The following is an 18,588-nucleotide window of genomic DNA, read 5'->3' on the forward strand; positions in this document are numbered from 1 at the left end:
AAACAGTGATAGTATTTTTTTGCGTCCACTGCTGGTAAATATCAGTAAAAAAAGGACTGAAAAGGTGCTCCGTTACTCGTGTCGAGAAAATTCTGAAATTTTTATCTACCATGCAGTAGTGGGTTGATCCTAATATAACTACTGTAACTGGGAAGATTGTATACATTTTACGTACCTGTATCTTAAGCCAAGCTCAAATGTGAAATGTTAGTTTCTGATTGTGCATTATCTTCTCAATTAGCAACGTGTTAAGGAATATTTTTCCTTTTTTTATTGGTGTTGCGGAAGAACTCGCATTTAACCAACATGTGCTCTGGATGCGGTAAGTGCTGCCTTGTGCAATGTCGCCGTAAACGCAATTCTCGCGGCACAGAGCATGAAGTATATAGGCACCGTGCAGATAGATCGAAATGCTACTACTAGCGCTTCATAGTGGCCCATTCCGAAACAAGAGGTGAGGCGTAGTGCGAGAGTCTCAGTACAACCTGTGTGACATTCGAACAAGTAGCGGGTTTAAAGCGATTCATTTCGGAGATCTAAGCGAATCATCATGCAATAAAGGAAGAAACCTTGTTGTCAGTGGCCACGTGAACGGCGTTGAAGAATAATTTCGAATGGTTTCGGATACATCACAGGAAAAGTCACCCGACAAACGTCTGTCACTTTGCCGCCTTATATCGTGAAACTTCAGGTGGGCAACAATTTATAAAGTTTATTTAGTAACGATTACTTAATGCATGTTTGCTAAGTTGCACGCATTTTTATTTTGTATTCAGGTTGACCAGAATCGTAATGTGTCTATCAGCGAATGTTCCTGTCCTGCCGGCGCCAGAGGAACTTGCAAACACATAGGTGCGGTAGTGTATTGTATAAATAATGAAAGTGTTGTCTCCACAACAGACCGTCCGCAACAATGGGATAACCGAGCCCGAAAACAATTTCAACAGAAAAACATAGAAAAGGCAAACGCATAGAAGAACTATTCGGTAAAAAAAGACATTGGACACATCCCTTCCCTCCTTCGAATTAACTGAGGATATACTAAAACAGATCCCTTGCAGTCTTCGTACAATGCTTCGAGCAGAAGCAAGTACTGAAATCGAACAATCGTGCAGGGCCGTAGTCACCTCATTGATAGACAGGGAAGTCAATGATGTGGAGAGAGAAGAATGTGAGGAAATTGTGACACAGTGACACAGCTATTACATTTACAAGTCTCTAACGACGTGCGCTTGCCAGATAAAATGCACCTTTCGCACTTTGAATGGCGAAATGCTTTTTACCAGCAAAGTGCAGGTTGATACAGATCATATAATTAAAATCTGCCTGGACACTCTATCTCATTCAGGAAGCCTTCGATGGTTTCAAGAAAGGAAGATAAGACTATCTGCTAGCACGAAAGCACATCGAATCAAAACTAGGTGACATAACTATGATACTTTAGCTCTCGCATTTGTAACTGAATCTCCAATTGGGAGAGCTGCTTTGAACAACCTTTCTTAAGGAAGTGAAGCAATAGAATGCTATGGAAGTTCATTTGACGTTCGTGTTCTCGATGTGGGTTAATAATCCACAAGAAACAACCTTGGATTTGTGGATCTCCAGATGGCAGAGTTCTCAAAGGAAATGTAGCTGACAGGGAGTTAGAAGTTAAGTGTCCATCTTCATGAAAAGATAAACCAATAGTAGATGAGTCAGGAAATGTGCGAGTACGTTATCTTTACCCTAAATTCCGTGCAGTCGATAATGACTCGACAATTACCGTAAATTGTCTTAAATGCTGGAGGTATTGTTTCATGAACACTTTCCTTACTAGGCCGGAATATGAAATATTTCATACGCAATGCCATTATCATCGGAGTAACTACACGCTAAGTCATCATAACAGAACAGCTAGGTACTGCGAGTCTGGAGTCTGCCTCACGTGTTGTTCTCCGCCCGGCCGCTAGAGCGACACGCACGGTGCCTATAGAGATTGAGACGGCAGTGGTATTTAGTCATTTCTACTCCTCCTGCTTTAATCATCTTAGGGTCGAATCGAATGTTCTCGAATTTTGATGTAGACTCTTCGGAATCGAGTTGCAGCATGCGGCAAGTGTGGGGTGATTGCAGGTTGTCTGTGGGTGCTCAAGTGCAGTTGTAGTGGTGCGTATTGGTGTTGTCCGTTGAGAGTTATGGCAAGTGGAAGTGTGATTCCATAGTGCGAGATATATTGAGATATTAGGTGTTGTATAATTTTACTGGAATTATAATGGGGGAAGATAAAAAACAACCTTTGTTTAGGGATTTAAATGCTGACGATCCTGATCCAGAAACAACCGAAATAGAAAGTTTGTGCATGAACTGTGGAGAGAATGGTTTGACAAGACTTTTGCTTACTAAAATTCCCTTTTATAAGGAAATTATTTTAATGTCATTCGAGTGTGAGAAGTGTGGGTTCAGAAATAATGAAATTCAACCAGGCGGTGAGATACAGGAAAAGGGAATCAGAATTGTGGTCCATGTCAGGTCTCCGTCGGACTTAAATCGCCAGGTTGTGAAATCAGACTATACTAGTGTTAAAATACCGGAACTTGATTTTGAAATACCATCACAATCCCAGAAAGGTGAAATAACTACTGTTGAAGGTGTCTTGGATCGTGTTATAGCTGGTCTTGAACAGGATCAGCCAGTCCGAAGAAACGAGGATCCATTTTCCGCTACTCAGATTGATGCATTTTTAGAGAAATTGAGAAAACTAAAAGATCTTTCCACACCTTTCACTTTGGTGTTGGAAGATATAAGTGGAAACAGTTTTGTTCAAAACCCATGCGCACCGCTTAAAGACCCAGGGGCAGAAACTACTCTCTTTGTTCGCAATAAGGAACAGAATCTTGCGGTAGGAATTATAAGTTCGGATGAAGCTTCAGAAAAATCAGAAAGCCTTGGTGTTTTAAAACCTATGAAGCAAGGAGACTTTACCTTAGAAGACCTGGAAGGAGAGGTGGTTCACTTCTCTACAAATTGTCCTGATTGTAGAGCCCCATGTCAGACAAATATGAAAGCTGTCAAGATTCCTCATTTTAAGGAAGTCCTGTTAATGGCTACAACCTGTGACGTTTGTGGTCATAGAACTAATGAGGTGAAGTCTGGAGGTGGAATTGAGCCTAAAGGACTGCGTATTGAAGTTAAAATTAGGGGTAGGGAGGACTTCAGTAGAGATGTTCTTAAGTCTGAAACTTGTTCTCTTTCGATACCTGAACTGGAATTGGAAGTGGGGCCATTTGCTCTTGGTGGACGTTTTACCACAATAGAAGGACTGTTGGTTGCTGTGAAAGAGCAAATGGCACAGCAAGGTTTGATGTTTCATGACAGTACTGATGAAGACTCTCGAATAAGACTTTCTGCTTTTCTTGATAAACTGAATGAAGTGTTATCAGGGGAAAAATGTGTTACTCTAGTGCTTGATGATCCAGCAGGTAATAGTTATGTCCAGAATCTAACAGATCAAGAGCGTGATCCCAATCTGAGCATAACCGCATATGAAAGAACATTTGAACATAATGAAGAACTTGGCTTAAATGATATGAAAACTGAAGGCTATGAAGAGACATAAACGTATGCCTATAGGAAAGATGAAAAATAGGGTTTGGTAATGTGTATAAAAATGTGATTTTACAGTAAGCAGTACATTTAAATGCTATAGGCCAAATTAAACAAACACTTTAAATTTTAATAACTAATTGTTTTTTAAAATAATTTGCTACTTATGTCTGGTTGGGCATAATTTTGGAAACAATGTGGGGTTAAAACTCTTGTGTAGTGTGTGCCAATTCATTGTCAAGATGAGCGCTGGGTAACAGTCATCAAAGTTATGACTGTGAATTCTTGTTTAATATGTTATTGACCTCTTGGTATGAATGACAAGCGAAGAAAGGCTCAAGTGGTTTAACCTTGCTCAGGTACGTGTATTAATTTATCACTTTTCACTCAACCAAAGAGGTTAGACTTCGTTCAGGTCTGTAGGTATATATGTAAATATTATTGTTGGTTGAGATGGGTGGCTGTGGGCACCTGCCATCCAAGAATTTTACCCAGTTTGGGAATGTAGGCATAGTTCTTGTTGTGGGTATACTTTAAATTTTATGTGGCATTTTTAACTGGATACATATGTTATTTAATCCCTGTTTCAACTATTGGATAATATATTAATATCTCCTCCTTTTTTATTGTTACAACTCTTATTGAAGCTGTTGAATATATACGTAAATTTGGTGATTTTTATGTTATTTTAAATAGTGTTTTTATAAAGAAACCATTTTGAAAGTCCTTAAAATGAACTAAAGCAAATGGGACGAAAATGTTACTTACATTTACAGTGCCAAGGAGGCAAATTGTGTCATTAAAGAAATGGGGATAAAAGTCCTCGCTGCATGTTATACAAAGTTGACATGTAAAAGGTCTTTGGTGACACATTTGGAGTTTACCTGACAAAATTAATGAAAACTCGGCCAGGGTATATGAACGATTCATATCCGTGAAATTTCATTATAATTTTTGTTGTAAATGGAAGACAATTGCTTTTACACAAATTAAGAGTAAAATTAGTGGTAAATTAATAAATACCATTATTACTAGAGAAATATATGGGGCCGATGACCTTCGATGTTAGGCCCCTTAAAACAACAAGCTCGGATAAATATATAATAATAATATTGAATTTCGCACAATGTGCATGGAATAATAAATTTTCACAGAACTTTCTTAGAGAGGAACCGCGTTGATTACACCACAGTACGTTATATGTCACATGGCCTTCCGCATAGTTCACACAGACACTGTATATCCGGGATGTGGAACTTTTTCTTGCTACCCACTCTGTGGTGAAACCCATGAACCACAAAGACATACATACTTTTAATATTACAACTAGGAATACTACTATGACATAGTGCTTCAGTATGTCTTTTGTTCATGTAACACTTTTGTGTGTGTGAAGTCTTTGCTCACTTAACTTCTCTGAACTTCTTTACTTTGTTTGATATTACTTGGTGGGGCAAGTTGTTGACTTGTACCCATAATTCATTAGTTAATGTAATTATTGATCCAGGGATCATGCTGTTTTTCTTTCAACAAAAATCATTAGTGTGTTATTTATGATACACTTTTCACCTCCATTTTCTCGCTTGAACTGCTCTCACTAGTCATGATGAACAAAGATATTGAGAATTCGCAGATAGAGTTTTCACATTTCGGTGCTAGCCCTGGACCTCAGGAAGGAAACAAAAGATGGCACGAAGCGAAATGCCACAGAAGAGTTGTCTACAGCAAAATAGTCGCCGTAGTTACGTATCTATATTTCTCTAATAATAATGGCATTTATTAATTTACCGCTAATTTTACTGTTGATTTTGCGTGAAGGCAATTATCCTCCATTTAAGACAAAAATAACGAATTTTAATGGATACGATTCGTTCGTTTAACCACTCGGCCATAGGTCAACCAACTGAGATCAATTTCTCTGCCCTCTGATAGTGTAAACCGGAGCGTCAAAATTGGCATGCAGGTAGCTTGAATTGTCAAATCCAAATGCTAGCACACAGTGGCCAAAATAATATTAAACAGATAAGTTGTCTTTGGACATGATTCACTTGTTTCAATGATGAACATTACATTTGCTCCACGTTATCACAACATTGAATTTAATGCAATTGGGTCTCTTTCATATTCTGGTTCTACAAACAAGTTTGACGTATAATTTTAAATTCTTTGTATGTGCATACATAAACAGAACTTTGCCCCCAGCGCTTGGCTTTACTGGAGATGTATTCCAAGACAAGACAAGACTAGACAGTGTTCAAGCCTTAGGAGCCTTTGTTTTCCTTTCTGGTAATTCTAAAAGAAGTTCTAATTTCCTGACTAGTAACAGTGCCACTTCTCTTTAATGCACGTGTGGCAGGACGGGTTTAGTTTAAATTTGTTTATCCTTACATCACCAATTTTTTAAATTTTCTATATAACTTTAAAGCTGTTAAACTGGCCGATGAATTGTAAGCAAGTGTCTTATTCATTTCAACAATTGTATAAAACTGTGGAGTGAGGATTGGTTTTGTGCAGTTGTAATATGATTAAATTGAGACTATATTTTTGCCTTATTCTTTTTATATCCATGTAAAGTGATTCACCTGTTTACATACAATACATAGTGCTGAATAATCTCCAGATGTTTGTGTATTTTTACCCTGATATGTTTAATGCCATGCATCCAGAATGTGGTGCTACGCATGTTCCACTGGGCCCACTTGGCCTCCGCCATCTGGTGGACAACACGGACAGCCTCACAGAGGCAGCGCGTAACGGGAGCCAGCGGCAATAGCTAAGCTGACTGAAAACTAATGTACAGAAAATTTACTCTTACCTGCTTTCACAGAATATGTCGAAAGTGGTCACCATCCTTTTCCGGGCACAAGTTGCACCAGTGTAGAAGGTTCTGGAAAGCACATTCAGTTTGGTTATACTGTGTATAACATTTGTGACCTGTTGTTCTTCCATTTTTCCTTCTAGCTTCCTCCTCGGTCTTTCTTCCAATACTCTCTCAAATATCTTAGCTACATGGGCAATAAGGGTGATCCCTCTGTAGTTATTGGATTCCTTTTTATCACCTTTTTTAAATATTGGGATAATTAAACCCTTTCCCCACTCTTCTGGGATCCCTTTTTTCCTCCAGATTATTCTAAATAATCTATACAGCCGCTGTAGCCCTGTTGATCCTGCTGCTTTTATCCTTTCTGTAGTTGCCTCATCCACTCCTGGTGCTTTACTGCTCGTCATCTTTTGTATTGCTTCCTTTATTTCTAACATCGATATCTCCTTTTCTTCTTTCCCCATTGTTTCTTCTTGCTCCTTCTCATCTACCAGTTCATTGTACACTGACTGACAGAGCAAATGCAACACCAAGAAGGAGTGGTTCGAAAGGGATGAAAGTTGGGGAAAAAACAGACGGCACGGATGAATAATTGATGTTTATTTCAAACCGATATGCAGGTTACACAATGCGCACGGCATCGACTCAGTAGGATGTAGGACCACCGTGAGCGGTGATGCACGCAGAAACACGTCGAGGTACAGAGTCAATAAGAGTGCGGATGGTGTCCTGAGGGTTGGTTCTCCATTCTCTGTCAACTATTTGCCACAGTTGGTCGTCCGTACGAGACTGGGGCAGAGTTTGCAAACGGCGTCCAATGAGATCCCACACGTGTTCGATTGGTGAGAGATCCGGAGAGTACGCTGGCCACGGAAGCATCTGTACACCTCGTAGAGCCTGTTGGGAGATGCGAGCAGTGTGTGGGCGGGCATTATCCTGCTGAAACAGAGCATTGGGCAGCCCCTGAAGGTACGGGAGTGCCACCGGCCGCAGCACATGCTGCACGTAGCGGTGGGCATTTAACGTGCCTTGAATACGCACTAGAGGTGACGTGGAATCATACGCAATAGCGCCCCAAACCATGATGCCGCGTTGTCTAGCGGTAGGGCGCTCCACAGTTACTGCCGGATTTGACCTTTCTCCACGCTGACGCCACACTCGTCTGCGGTGACCATCACTGACAGAGCAGAAGCGTGACTCATCGGAGAACACGACGTTCCGCCATTCCCTCATCCAAGTCGCTCTAGCCCGGCACCATGCCAGGCGTGCACGTCTATGCTGTGGAGTCAATGGTAGTCTTCTGAGCGGACGCCGGGAGTGCAAGCCTCCTTCAACCAATCGACGGGAAATTTTTCTGGTCGATATTGGAACAGCCAGGGTGTCTTGCACATGCTGAAGAATGGCGGTTGACGTGGCGTGCGGGGCTGCCACCGCTTGGCGGCGGATGCGCCGATCCTCGCGTGCTGACGTCACTCGGGCTGCGCCTGGACCCCTCGCACGTGCCACATGTCCCTGCGCCAACCATCTTCGCCACAGGCGTTGCACCGTGGACACATCCCTATGGGTATCGGCTGCGATTTGACGAAGCGACCAACCTGCCCTTCTCAGCCCGATCACCATACCCCTCGTAAAGTCGTCTGTCTGCTGGAAATGCCTCCGTTGACGGCGGCCTGGCATTCTTAGCTATACACGTGTCCTGTGGCACACGACAACACGTTCTACAATGACTGTCGGCTGAGAAATCACGGTACGAAGTGGGCCATTCGCCAACGCCATGTCCCAGTTATCGTTCGCTACGTGCGCAGCACAGCGGCGCATTTCACATCATGAGCATACCTCAGAGACGTCAGTCTACCCTGCAATTGGCATAAAGTTCTGACCACTCCTTCTTGGTGTTGCATTTGCTCTGTCAGTCAGTGTATTTAGCAATTCTGAGAAGTATTCTTCCCATCCTTTTAGTATGTCGTCTCTTTGTGTCAATATCTGCTCTGTTTCAGTTTTTACAAATTTTGTATCTTCCCTGTTCCATACACTATTCACCAAACCATACAAAACCTTTTTACTTCCCTTTATATCCTCCTCTAAAGTTTCTGTGAAACTTTCCCAGCTCTTCCATTTCTCTTCTTGTACTATTTTCTTACGTACCTTGTTGGCGTCTTTATATTTCTGCCAATTCTCTGTACTATTGCTGCCTGTCCACTTCTTCTAAGCCTTCTTTAACTGCTTTCTTTACCCTGCTATTCCACCAAGGAGTCTCCTTTTCCCTCCCTGATAGTATTTCACAGGTGTTTACTGCACACTTTACAAATCCATTTCTGAAACATGTCCATTCCTCTTCCACACTGTTCAAGTCATCTTTGGAAATTTCTTTCTTCAGATCCTCTTGAAACTTTTCCCTTATTTCTTTCTCTTTTAACTGCCATCCCTTTATTTTTATTTTCCTTCTTTCTATTAACTTCGTTATTTTACCAAGTCTTAATTTGGCTACTACCACTTTATGGCCTCCTTCGAAATCTGCTCTTGGCATTGCTGTCATATCTTCCAGTTGTCCACGTTTCTCCTTCTCCACCAGAATAAGATCATTCATTGTCTTTGTCCTTCTATCTCCCCAACCGTAACTAGTTATTTTTTGTGAGTTCTTTTTTCTAAACCACATATTGCCAACAATTAATCCATTCCTTCTACAAAAATCTATTACCAAATCTCCTTCATCTTGGTTTCCATAACTATAGGGGCCAGTTATCTCTTCTTTTCCCTGTCTGTTCCAACATGTGCATTCAGATCTCCCATTATTATAATCTCTCTGCCTTCAATACAACTTTCCAGTTCTTCTAAACATTCATCTGCGTTCCCCGATTGGGGTGCATAAACCTGTACAAAATCCTTGATTTCACTCTCAAGTTCAAGTCTTTAATTATCCTGTCACTGATCTGGTCAATTTTGTCCACATATTGCGCTACGTCGTCTCTCAGTATAACACCAACACCATTTGTTGCCACCTTTCCTCCCCTCCAAAATAATTTATACCCTTTCTTCAATTCTTTTTTACCTTTCCCCTTCCATTTTGTCTCACTTATTCCCATCATTGCTATGTCTTTCTTCTCCATATGCTCGTATCAGTTCTTCTCTCTTGCCATTCAAAATCATGACGTTGATGATACCGATTCTTGTGATGATTGGTAGCCCACTTCTCACAGTTCCCCCAGAGCACCGGGAACTGCGCGTCACTTCAGGGCGACGCCCTAGCATTTTCCAAGGCCTCGATTCACTCTCACTCATTTTATAGGCTGTTTGTACAGTGGGTTGGCCACTCCAAAGGCATTTTATTACCTTCTGCCAGGTTCAAATTAGGCCCCCCCAACATGGAATCAGCTGCCTTTTGTAGCCGCTCCTCTGGAGTACAGACTCTACAGGTTTGCCCCTTATGCCACCCTTAATTTGGCTGTGATACATATCCGTACCAATTTTGTTACTTTTGTCAGAATATTATGGGAGAAAAATGGGATATAAATGTAAAATTACAATTGGCAAGCAAAGCATTATTACAGTGATAAATTGTTTGAATTCAGCGGAATAACTTCGTGACAAGAAAAAAGAAACACAATCCTTTCAATTTGTCATTTTAAAAACTTCACCAAAGTGACCAAAATATATATTTTTATCGCTGGAGTGTTGCCTTAATTTATGAATCACAAATGGTTTTTCTTGTACTGGTGAAACTCGATCATCTTAGGGCCTTTAAAGGTTTTTTCTAGGTTTCACGTTCTACTTGAACTGAGGAATCTCAGTCCTACACATCATCCTAGGACCTGCATGTACACTGAAAACCACCTTTCAACGAGCATAGTACAATTTTAAGATCAGATGACTGTCACCAACAGCACTCAGATTATTCTTCAGTGCCGCATTTCACTATGAATAAGACACGTATAAAGATTTTAACATGTTCACTAAGCTTTATCATACCAAAGCCCAACTTTACAGAAAGTGCCTCAACTTATGTACCAAGACAATATAAGACTATTACACCGCCAATACATAACATTCCTCATATATTTTATACAAACTATTTTAAATGTGTGTCGTTATACAAATTTTACCTAGTATGTGTAGGCTATATTGTTGCTATATGTGCATTTATTCTCTTGCTTGGTTTTACAAAAGGCTGATGACATTGAAAACATGTTGAAACCAGTACCTTCATAATAATAAAAATGTTGTAGTATAATTTACATGCAACAGTTTTGTATGTATTGAAAAGGTGGATTTCCGTACATTAAAATTACTTGCGTAAAGTACTCTTTGAAAATGCATTTTGGATCCCCGCAAATTCCTGTGCATTTTGGGAATAAGCCCCAAAAGATGGAGTAAACAGAATATTGTTTTCCGAATTATTCCACACACATCTCTAATCACAACTATGAGCTCACCTCGTTAACATTTCAATAAATTGATTCAATTTCATTCACGATGCTACCATCCTGGCAGCTTGCTAGGAGTGGGAATTCTTCTCACTCGAGAGTTTCAAGGCCAGCAGGCAAATTCTCGAGAATATCATAACACCGCTTGGATGTGTACGAATCATAACGCGCTACAAATATTTCTCTCTCAAATCATGGGACAGACTCTCAAGGATCACTTTATCGGTTAATCTGTCATAACACGTTATGAATATTTTGTTTACCTTCAGAGAATCATATATTGGATCTTTTGGTTAATACTAATATACCTGCTAATTTGAAAGGAAAAAAATGAAAAAGAACAAAAACATTTTAGGAACTCCTTGAAAACACATGAACTATTATTTGCAGTCGAGTAAAAGTTGAATATTGTTATTCCTTTGAATTACAGTACATCATCTCGAGTGTTTTCTAAAACAAACTTGTTTTTATCTGTACCGTTACTGTGTCTTGCCTATTGTACCGGGAGGTACACCTCAACTCCGCTCATTCAAAATAAGCACCTTAATGAACTCCTCTATCGACCAAAATGTGGAATTGCTACTACATAAAGTTGAGACTTTAATCAGAAGATGTCACTACCGAAGTATTAAGTAAATGTGTTATTCTGAAGTTGCCTAAACTGACTGGTTTTATTTGCTGTGTGTTTGTTTACTTCAAGAAGTTTGGGTGTTTTTCCACAGATGTCACTACCAAAAAACTATAGTCATGCATTCTGGTGCAAGGTAAAGGAAGTGTTATTGAAAGAAATTTTGTGTTTATAGGTTTTCTCAACTTTCATTTGTTTTTTAATGTAATCTAGGTTTGCAACACTTCTGTCTCATTCCGCCAGTTTTGCATCTGGCCAATGAAAATTTTCTGTAATTAATTTACAGCCTATCACAGGCTTCTTGTTCGGTTTTGGGTGTAACTTTTGGGTTCAACCAATAAAAATGAGATGGTGTGTACGGATTAGCCCAGAATCCTCTCAAACCTTCCCTGAGGGTATATGTTGCGGCTTTTCGAGTTTCCATGCCTATTGATCGTAGTTTTTCTGAGTGTGTGTGTGTGTGTGGTAAGGCCTCTTTCTTCAGCCGGCAGAACATCTACCAGGTAATGGCCACGTAAATTCAATCTTTCTTGCTGTTTCCGCATACTTATCTGAGGGGAAGGTCCGAATTTCTATGTAACAGTTTTAATGTAAACTTCTTCCTTTTCATGTAAAATTTCATAAAGTCTTTAACTGTAAATCGGGGATAGAGAGTGAGTTACCCTCTCGAGCTCCCCTTCTTCTTGGTTTGAGGTGACTTCAATTTCGCAACATTTCGTTTCTGTAATATATTAAAGTTACTAGCAATTGTACCCGTGCTTCGCTACGGTATTCCAGATTGTATAAGGATATCGAAGTAAATTACTGTACATGAAGTTAACAATAATTTTTAAATTGCATGTAAATTGGCGTTATCCGAGAAAAAGCATAGGAAGGTCCGCAGACGATTTTTCCAATGTAAAGTGCGAGTTGTGATGATAACGACAGGTGCACTTGTCTACCACAATTCATTATGTTTTAGAAATGTTGAATAGGGTGAAATTTGTGTAAGATTTTCACACAGTGCATTACTTTTCAGATACTTATGCGACAGCTTCAAACATAGAATTTGGCTCACATGTGGCTACTGGGTGGGCCAATATTCGTGTAGAATTTGATGATCCCATCTTTCCTATAAGTGAATCAAACCATCAATTGTACATGTACAAAGTGCAAAATTTAGGTAAATCCAGAAATAGAGAAAAATGTAATGTATAAGGGATAGCAATACGACAAAAGGTCATAGGACCGAAGTTGTAGATCACTCCAAATTGAACGGAGATTGTGCCATACGTTTTGTGATACGACTTACCGTTTAACCACGAAATACATCGAAAGGAAGGACTGCACCGTCATTAAAATTGCCTCCATATTTTGATATTTTTCGGGGGTGAAAAATAAAATGTTTAAACATCTCGTAAATTTTCCGTCGGTTACATGCTAAAAGCTATAATTTTGCAAAATTTAAATTTTCTAACTTGTCTGGGAGATTGTGCTGCGATCTTGATATGGGGGAGTGGGTTAAAAATCAGGACTTTAAGGAAACTTTTAAGCCAATAAAACCTATAGATTCTGGATAAATATCACAGACTATGTTCTTATGCAGGTTTGAAACTCCCAGCATGTACCCCTCAGAGAATTTGAGATTTTTCTAGGGATCCTGAAGTCATCAGATTGTCTGAAACCAAGTTTTAAATTTCTAAGATGCCTAGAATTGTGTGTGTGTGTGTGTGTGTGTGTGTGTGTGTGTGTGTGTGTGTGTGTGTGTGTGTGTGTGTGTGTGCGCGCGCGCGCGCGCGCTAAAAATCCAGAGTGTACAATTCACCTCGGCAACCCGGAAAACTATGTATGTATGTATATATGGTACAGTATATATAGATCGCGCCAAACAGACTTCCATTTATTAGTGTGGATAATATTTTACCCGCTTCCTTAATGTGGTTCTAGGGGCATCTTACTCCCACAGTACGTTTTCCAGGTAGTAAGTCATACTGGAACATACACACGTCCATTATCTCGGTCATTTCTGACAATTTATTTTTTCACCCTTTCTCACCCCCTATGCCAATGGGGGCTGCTGAAGTTAGACTTTAAACATCCGGAATGTTACTATTCATCTCAGCGACCCGGAAAACTATGGATTCGGCAGTATATTCGATTACTATTATATCTCACTCCCCCTTCCCCCACCCTAAAGGGGGCTAAACTCCGAGTTTTAAAAAATCGGAATGTTACTATTCATCTCAGCAACCCCGAAAAGTATGGATTTGACACTACTTTCGATGATTTGTATATCTCAGTCCCCTTGCCCCCCTCCGCCCCTAAGGGTTCCTGGGGTGTTTTACCCCCATGTGGTTTGTCTCCTGATACTGAAAATTCGGAGTGTCACTATTCTCCTCAGCGACTATGTATTCGACACTGTTGTCTCTATATATCATTTATTCCTATATATCACTCTCCCATCGCCCCCCCCCCCCACCGCGAAGGGGGCTGAACTTGGACTTTAAAAAATTCCGGAGTGTCACTGTTCATCTCAGAGACCCCGAAAAGTATGGATTCAACAATATTTTAGATTATTTTTATATCTCAGCCCCCTCGCCCCCCCTGCCCCTAAGGGTTCCTGGTCTGTCTTACCCCCACGTGGTTTGTCTCCTGATACTAAAAATCCAGAGTGTACAATTCACCTCGGCGACCCGGAAAACTATGTATTCGACACTATTTTCGTTTAATTTTATATATCACTCCCCCTCGCCTCCACCCCAAAGGGGGTTGAACTTGAACTTTTAAAAAAAGTCCGGAGTGCCACTATTTATCTCAGCGACCCCAAAAAGTATGGATTCGACAGTATTTTAGTTAATTTGCGGTGCCAATCTAATAGTCCAGAGTTCCAGAGCTGGGATGACCAGGCCGCAGATTGCCATCAACACTCATCTGTCATTATTCCACTAAATATGCACACTGTTCATTCCAATCAGTGTCTCAGAGTAGGGATTGAATAGCCCGAATGCTATGATGATCCAGTGTGTTACGTACCAGTAGTATCAGAAAATTTATAAACCAGGGGAATGGCATGCTAAAGAAGAAAGTTATCTAACTCCCCAGCTACTTCCCATCAATATTCAGGTAGGCTGTTACACTCTGTCCGACTGGGCGAGTTGACCCTGTGGTTAGCGGTGCGCAGCTGTGAGCTTGCATCCGAGAGATAGTGGATTCGAACCCCATTGTCGGCAGCGCTGAAGATGGTATTCCGTGGTTTCCCACTTTCACACCAGTCAAATATTGGGCCTGTACCTTAAGGCCTGAGGCACTCCTAGCCCTTTCCTATCCCATCGTCGCCATAAAACCTATCTATGTCGGTGCGACGGAAATCAAATAAAAAAATACTCTGTACGCAGCAGTAACCCTATCTACCAGAGATGAGGGGCAACAGAAGACACAAAGCACATCACGACAAACAATGGTCAATGTAATGTTATTGTTGATCAATGTTATGAGCTTTCTATATTGTAGGCCTACACATTTAGTTTTCTTTCGACTCTGTGATTTGTAAAATATTTTACACCGTAAACTGTAGTTCCTTATTCTCCGACTTTACATACCGATTTTCATTAAATACTGTTTACCCATTTTCTCGTTACTCGACGCTGATATGGACTTAGTAACAAAAATCCAAATTCATGAATATCTTGGTGATCATAGCCAGTACGGTAACAATGTATAAGACATGAATAATAGGAAATTTAATACTATATAACCTTAGTTATCTAGCATTCGACTACACTTCTAATAAGAAATATTTGAGAATTACATTTTAGGCCTTCCCCTAAACTACCATTTCACTCAGCGTGAATAAAATAATTTACAGCCTAGACTATAGCAACTTATTTCCTGACTTTGCATACCGATTTTCATCAAGATAGGACTACTAATAACAACAATATTTGAGAATTAAATTTTAGGCCTTCCCCTAAACTACCATTTTTCTCAGCGTGAATACAATTATTGATAGCCTAGATTGTAGCAATTTATTCCCCAACTTTGCATACCCATTTTCTTTAAAATATGACCACTAACAACATAAATATTTGAGAATTCAATTTTAGGCCTTCCCCTAAACTGCCATTTCACTCAGCATGAGTAAAATGATTTATAGCCTAGATTGTAGCGGCTAATCCCCCGACTTCACATACCGATTTTCATTAGACCACTAATAACATAAATAGTTGAGAATTCAATTTTAGGCCTTCCCCTAAACTACCATTTCACTCAGCATGAGTAAAATGATTTATAGCCTAGATTGTAGAGGCTCATCCCCTGACTTCACATACCGATTTTCATTAAATTATCTTCAACCGTTTTCTCGTGATGCGTGTACATACATACAGACAGACATAAATTACGGAAAAGTAAAAAGTGCATTTTCTTGTTACTATGGATATGACCGATACAGAAATACCATTATTTTCAAATTCTGAGCAATGTACAGACAAAACTCTTATTTTATATATATAGATTTCCATGCGAGCCACCTCAGTAGCTTGCAACTAGTCCCAGTTTCATCGGCCGAGAGCCCTGTAGGTTTTTAATATTTCATTATCTGGGAGCGCAGTGTACGCCTCCATTCAGGTTGTGTTCGGGCCGTTTATTTAACCTGTTCTTTTTGCGCAAAGGCCCACTAGGTTGGGTACTAGATACCCCTGTGTAAAACTATTTCCATTTGTAATTCGTGCCTTATGAGGCCAGTGAGTGTAAGATTGTGATGTGATGTTGCTTTGAGTAGGCTGTAAGAAATCGAGAGCAGGTAAACTCTTTTCAAAGTTTTGTAATAGTGAAGGGTGCCTCTGGAAGGCTCGATATTTTAATTTTGGGAGCAAGTGCTCTTGAATTAGAGTATTTCTGCCCTTGCCTAAATTATTCCTCATTTGTGAATTTCATAAACTTGAGCTCGTAGCTCTGTAAATCGAGGGCTTGAAGCCCAAAATTGTTAAATTCCCTATGCTGGGGTGTTCCCTTGTTTGGCATTGTAGGCTACCTGAGATATCATTGTTATTGTCACCTAGTGAAAATTTGTTGTTTTGAAGAAATACAACCTTCAGTTCAAGTTTTAAATTAATTTTGATATTGTAGATAGACCCATTCACCCCAGCACCTTCCACCTCTCTGCGATCCACCAAACCACGATAACACCTACAAAAAAAGGAAACGGAACATACTTTAAGCTCCAAACACTGCCTGCAAAGTAAAAAATAAAAGTTACTAGGCATCTTGCCTGATATATTTTTGTTCTAAATAATACATCTGGAACAAATATTATATTGCACCTTACTTTCTGGGACTTGTCTGAAGTACTCCAGGCCCATGACTTTCTCTTGGCAGCCTTAAATGTGCCCTAAAAATATCTCATTAAATTATGAGTAGAGGTGCATAGATCTTTCAGGTTCACTTATAAATCGAAGGCTGAGGCTCAAATGAAATGAGATTCTCCTATCCATCTCATGAGGTGACTGGGATAAATCAGACCTACTCCCTTTCTTCCCAATTGCATATATGTCTGTGCTATTCACTGTGAATGGAAGACCAAACCGCCTCCTGATTCATCCGCTTTATCAAGATGTCATGGTGTATTGTCACTCTCAGTGTATCACGTGACTTAAGAAGTGTGCTTATTCTTCTCATGATAAGCACTCCTGTTTTCGATCCCTCATATAAATACAATCACCAAGCGAGTTGGCTACGCGCTTCAAGGTGTTGGCATGCATTCAGGAGATGGTAGGTGTGTACCCCACTGTTGCCCTGAAGATGGTTTTCCATGGTTTCCCCTTTTTCATACCATTTTCTATGTTTAGAATGAAGAAAGTTGTCTTAAGTTATCAATAAATTTAGTACGTAACTTAGTAACACACAGAATAAAATAGGAAAACAGAATCATTCCTGTATTTACACTAAACTTAATTCATCCAAGTGTCACTGCCAAAATTCCTTTTAAATATCGATTCAGACAGGGTGTCCCTGAGATAATTGCACAACAAATTCCATGTTTGAACTGTATTAACAAAAGAATTATGGTGGAGGGTGGATCTGGATTTGGTAATTTGAGGACTAAGTTTGTATATTATATTGTGGAGTAGAAGCAAAAAGTGGTAGCTACAATACTGGTTTTGTTTAAGCCAATTAAGTTCATGGAATGCAGGAGTTATATGACGACATTTTGAAATACTCATTACATAGCCGACACAAGCATTCTGAGTTCCCTGAAATCTGTTAATGAGGACACCATATAGTCTACTATATATATCACAATAGTCAAACAGAAGTCAACTAAAAGGGGCAACCAAGGGATGATCGAATTAGGACCATGAGACTACTTGTTATTAGAACCATCATGCGGGGAACACCATTGGTCACCTTTACTTCCGAGTAGTACCACTATGTTAGGTACACAATTGGTTTGTGATTAGTAGCAACAGTGTGTGAATCAGGATGAGTTTTACAGTACCTGTGATTAGTACCAGTACATGTGGAACACCACGGGCTTACGTTGCCTGTAATCAGTACCATTATATGAAAAACACCTCTGGTCTGGGTGTTGCCTGTGATTAGTACCACTATATGAATGACACCTTGTGTCTGTGTTGCCTAAGACTAGTATCCATTATGTGAGGAACACCACGGGATAGTACGAGTCCCTGTGATTAGTACACCTATGTGAGAAGCACCATAGGTTTGCGTTGCCTGTAAGTGGTGCAGCAATGTGAGAAACACCATAGGTCTGCGTTACGTGTGTGTGTTACATTGTCTTTGAATAGTACCATAATGTGTGGAATACCGCAAGTCTACACTACTTTTGGTTAGTACCGCAACATGACAAATACCATGGTTCTACTTTGCTAGTGATAAGTACCATTATGAGGGGCCGATGACCTGGATTTTGGACCCCTTTAGACAACAAGCATCATTGATTCAGGATTGTGCTTAAAAAGCAGGCCCTTGGTCAGTAATACTACTGTTTTACGCTAGTTTCTGGGAATGTGGGGCATTGCAGGTCGGATCCACTGATTGTTGTACATTCATATTCATCCATTTATTCTTCGTAATTGTGTTTTGAATTCTGGTCAGGGGATGATTTTGGACTTTTAAATTCTCATTACATTTGGTCT

The 18,588-nt window shown here is 40.0% G+C and overlaps 1 protein-coding gene across 2 annotated transcripts in view; it reads left to right on the forward strand.

Annotated features, from left to right (window-relative positions):
- The first annotated feature begins 2,084 nt into the window (after positions 1 to 2,084).
- LOC136858227 (zinc finger protein ZPR1) overlaps positions 2,085 to 18,588 on the forward strand; it is a 35,117-nt gene continuing 18,613 nt past the window's right edge. The window contains exon 1 of one of the 2 annotated variants that reach the window (XR_010858619.2): positions 2,085 to 3,941. Coding sequence is in view for 1 of the 2 variants with exons in the window: in XM_067137612.2 (XP_066993713.2) it covers positions 2,252 to 3,595 (1,344 nt within the window). In the remaining variant the exon portion in view is untranslated. Of the gene's footprint in view, positions 6,198 to 18,588 lie in introns of those variants that run through there. The other variant, XM_067137612.2, reaches the window with a different exon arrangement.

The sequence above is a fragment of the Anabrus simplex genome, chromosome 1 (assembly GCF_040414725.1).
Source record: "Anabrus simplex isolate iqAnaSimp1 chromosome 1, ASM4041472v1, whole genome shotgun sequence".
Taxonomy (NCBI): Eukaryota; Metazoa; Arthropoda; class Insecta; order Orthoptera; family Tettigoniidae; genus Anabrus; species Anabrus simplex.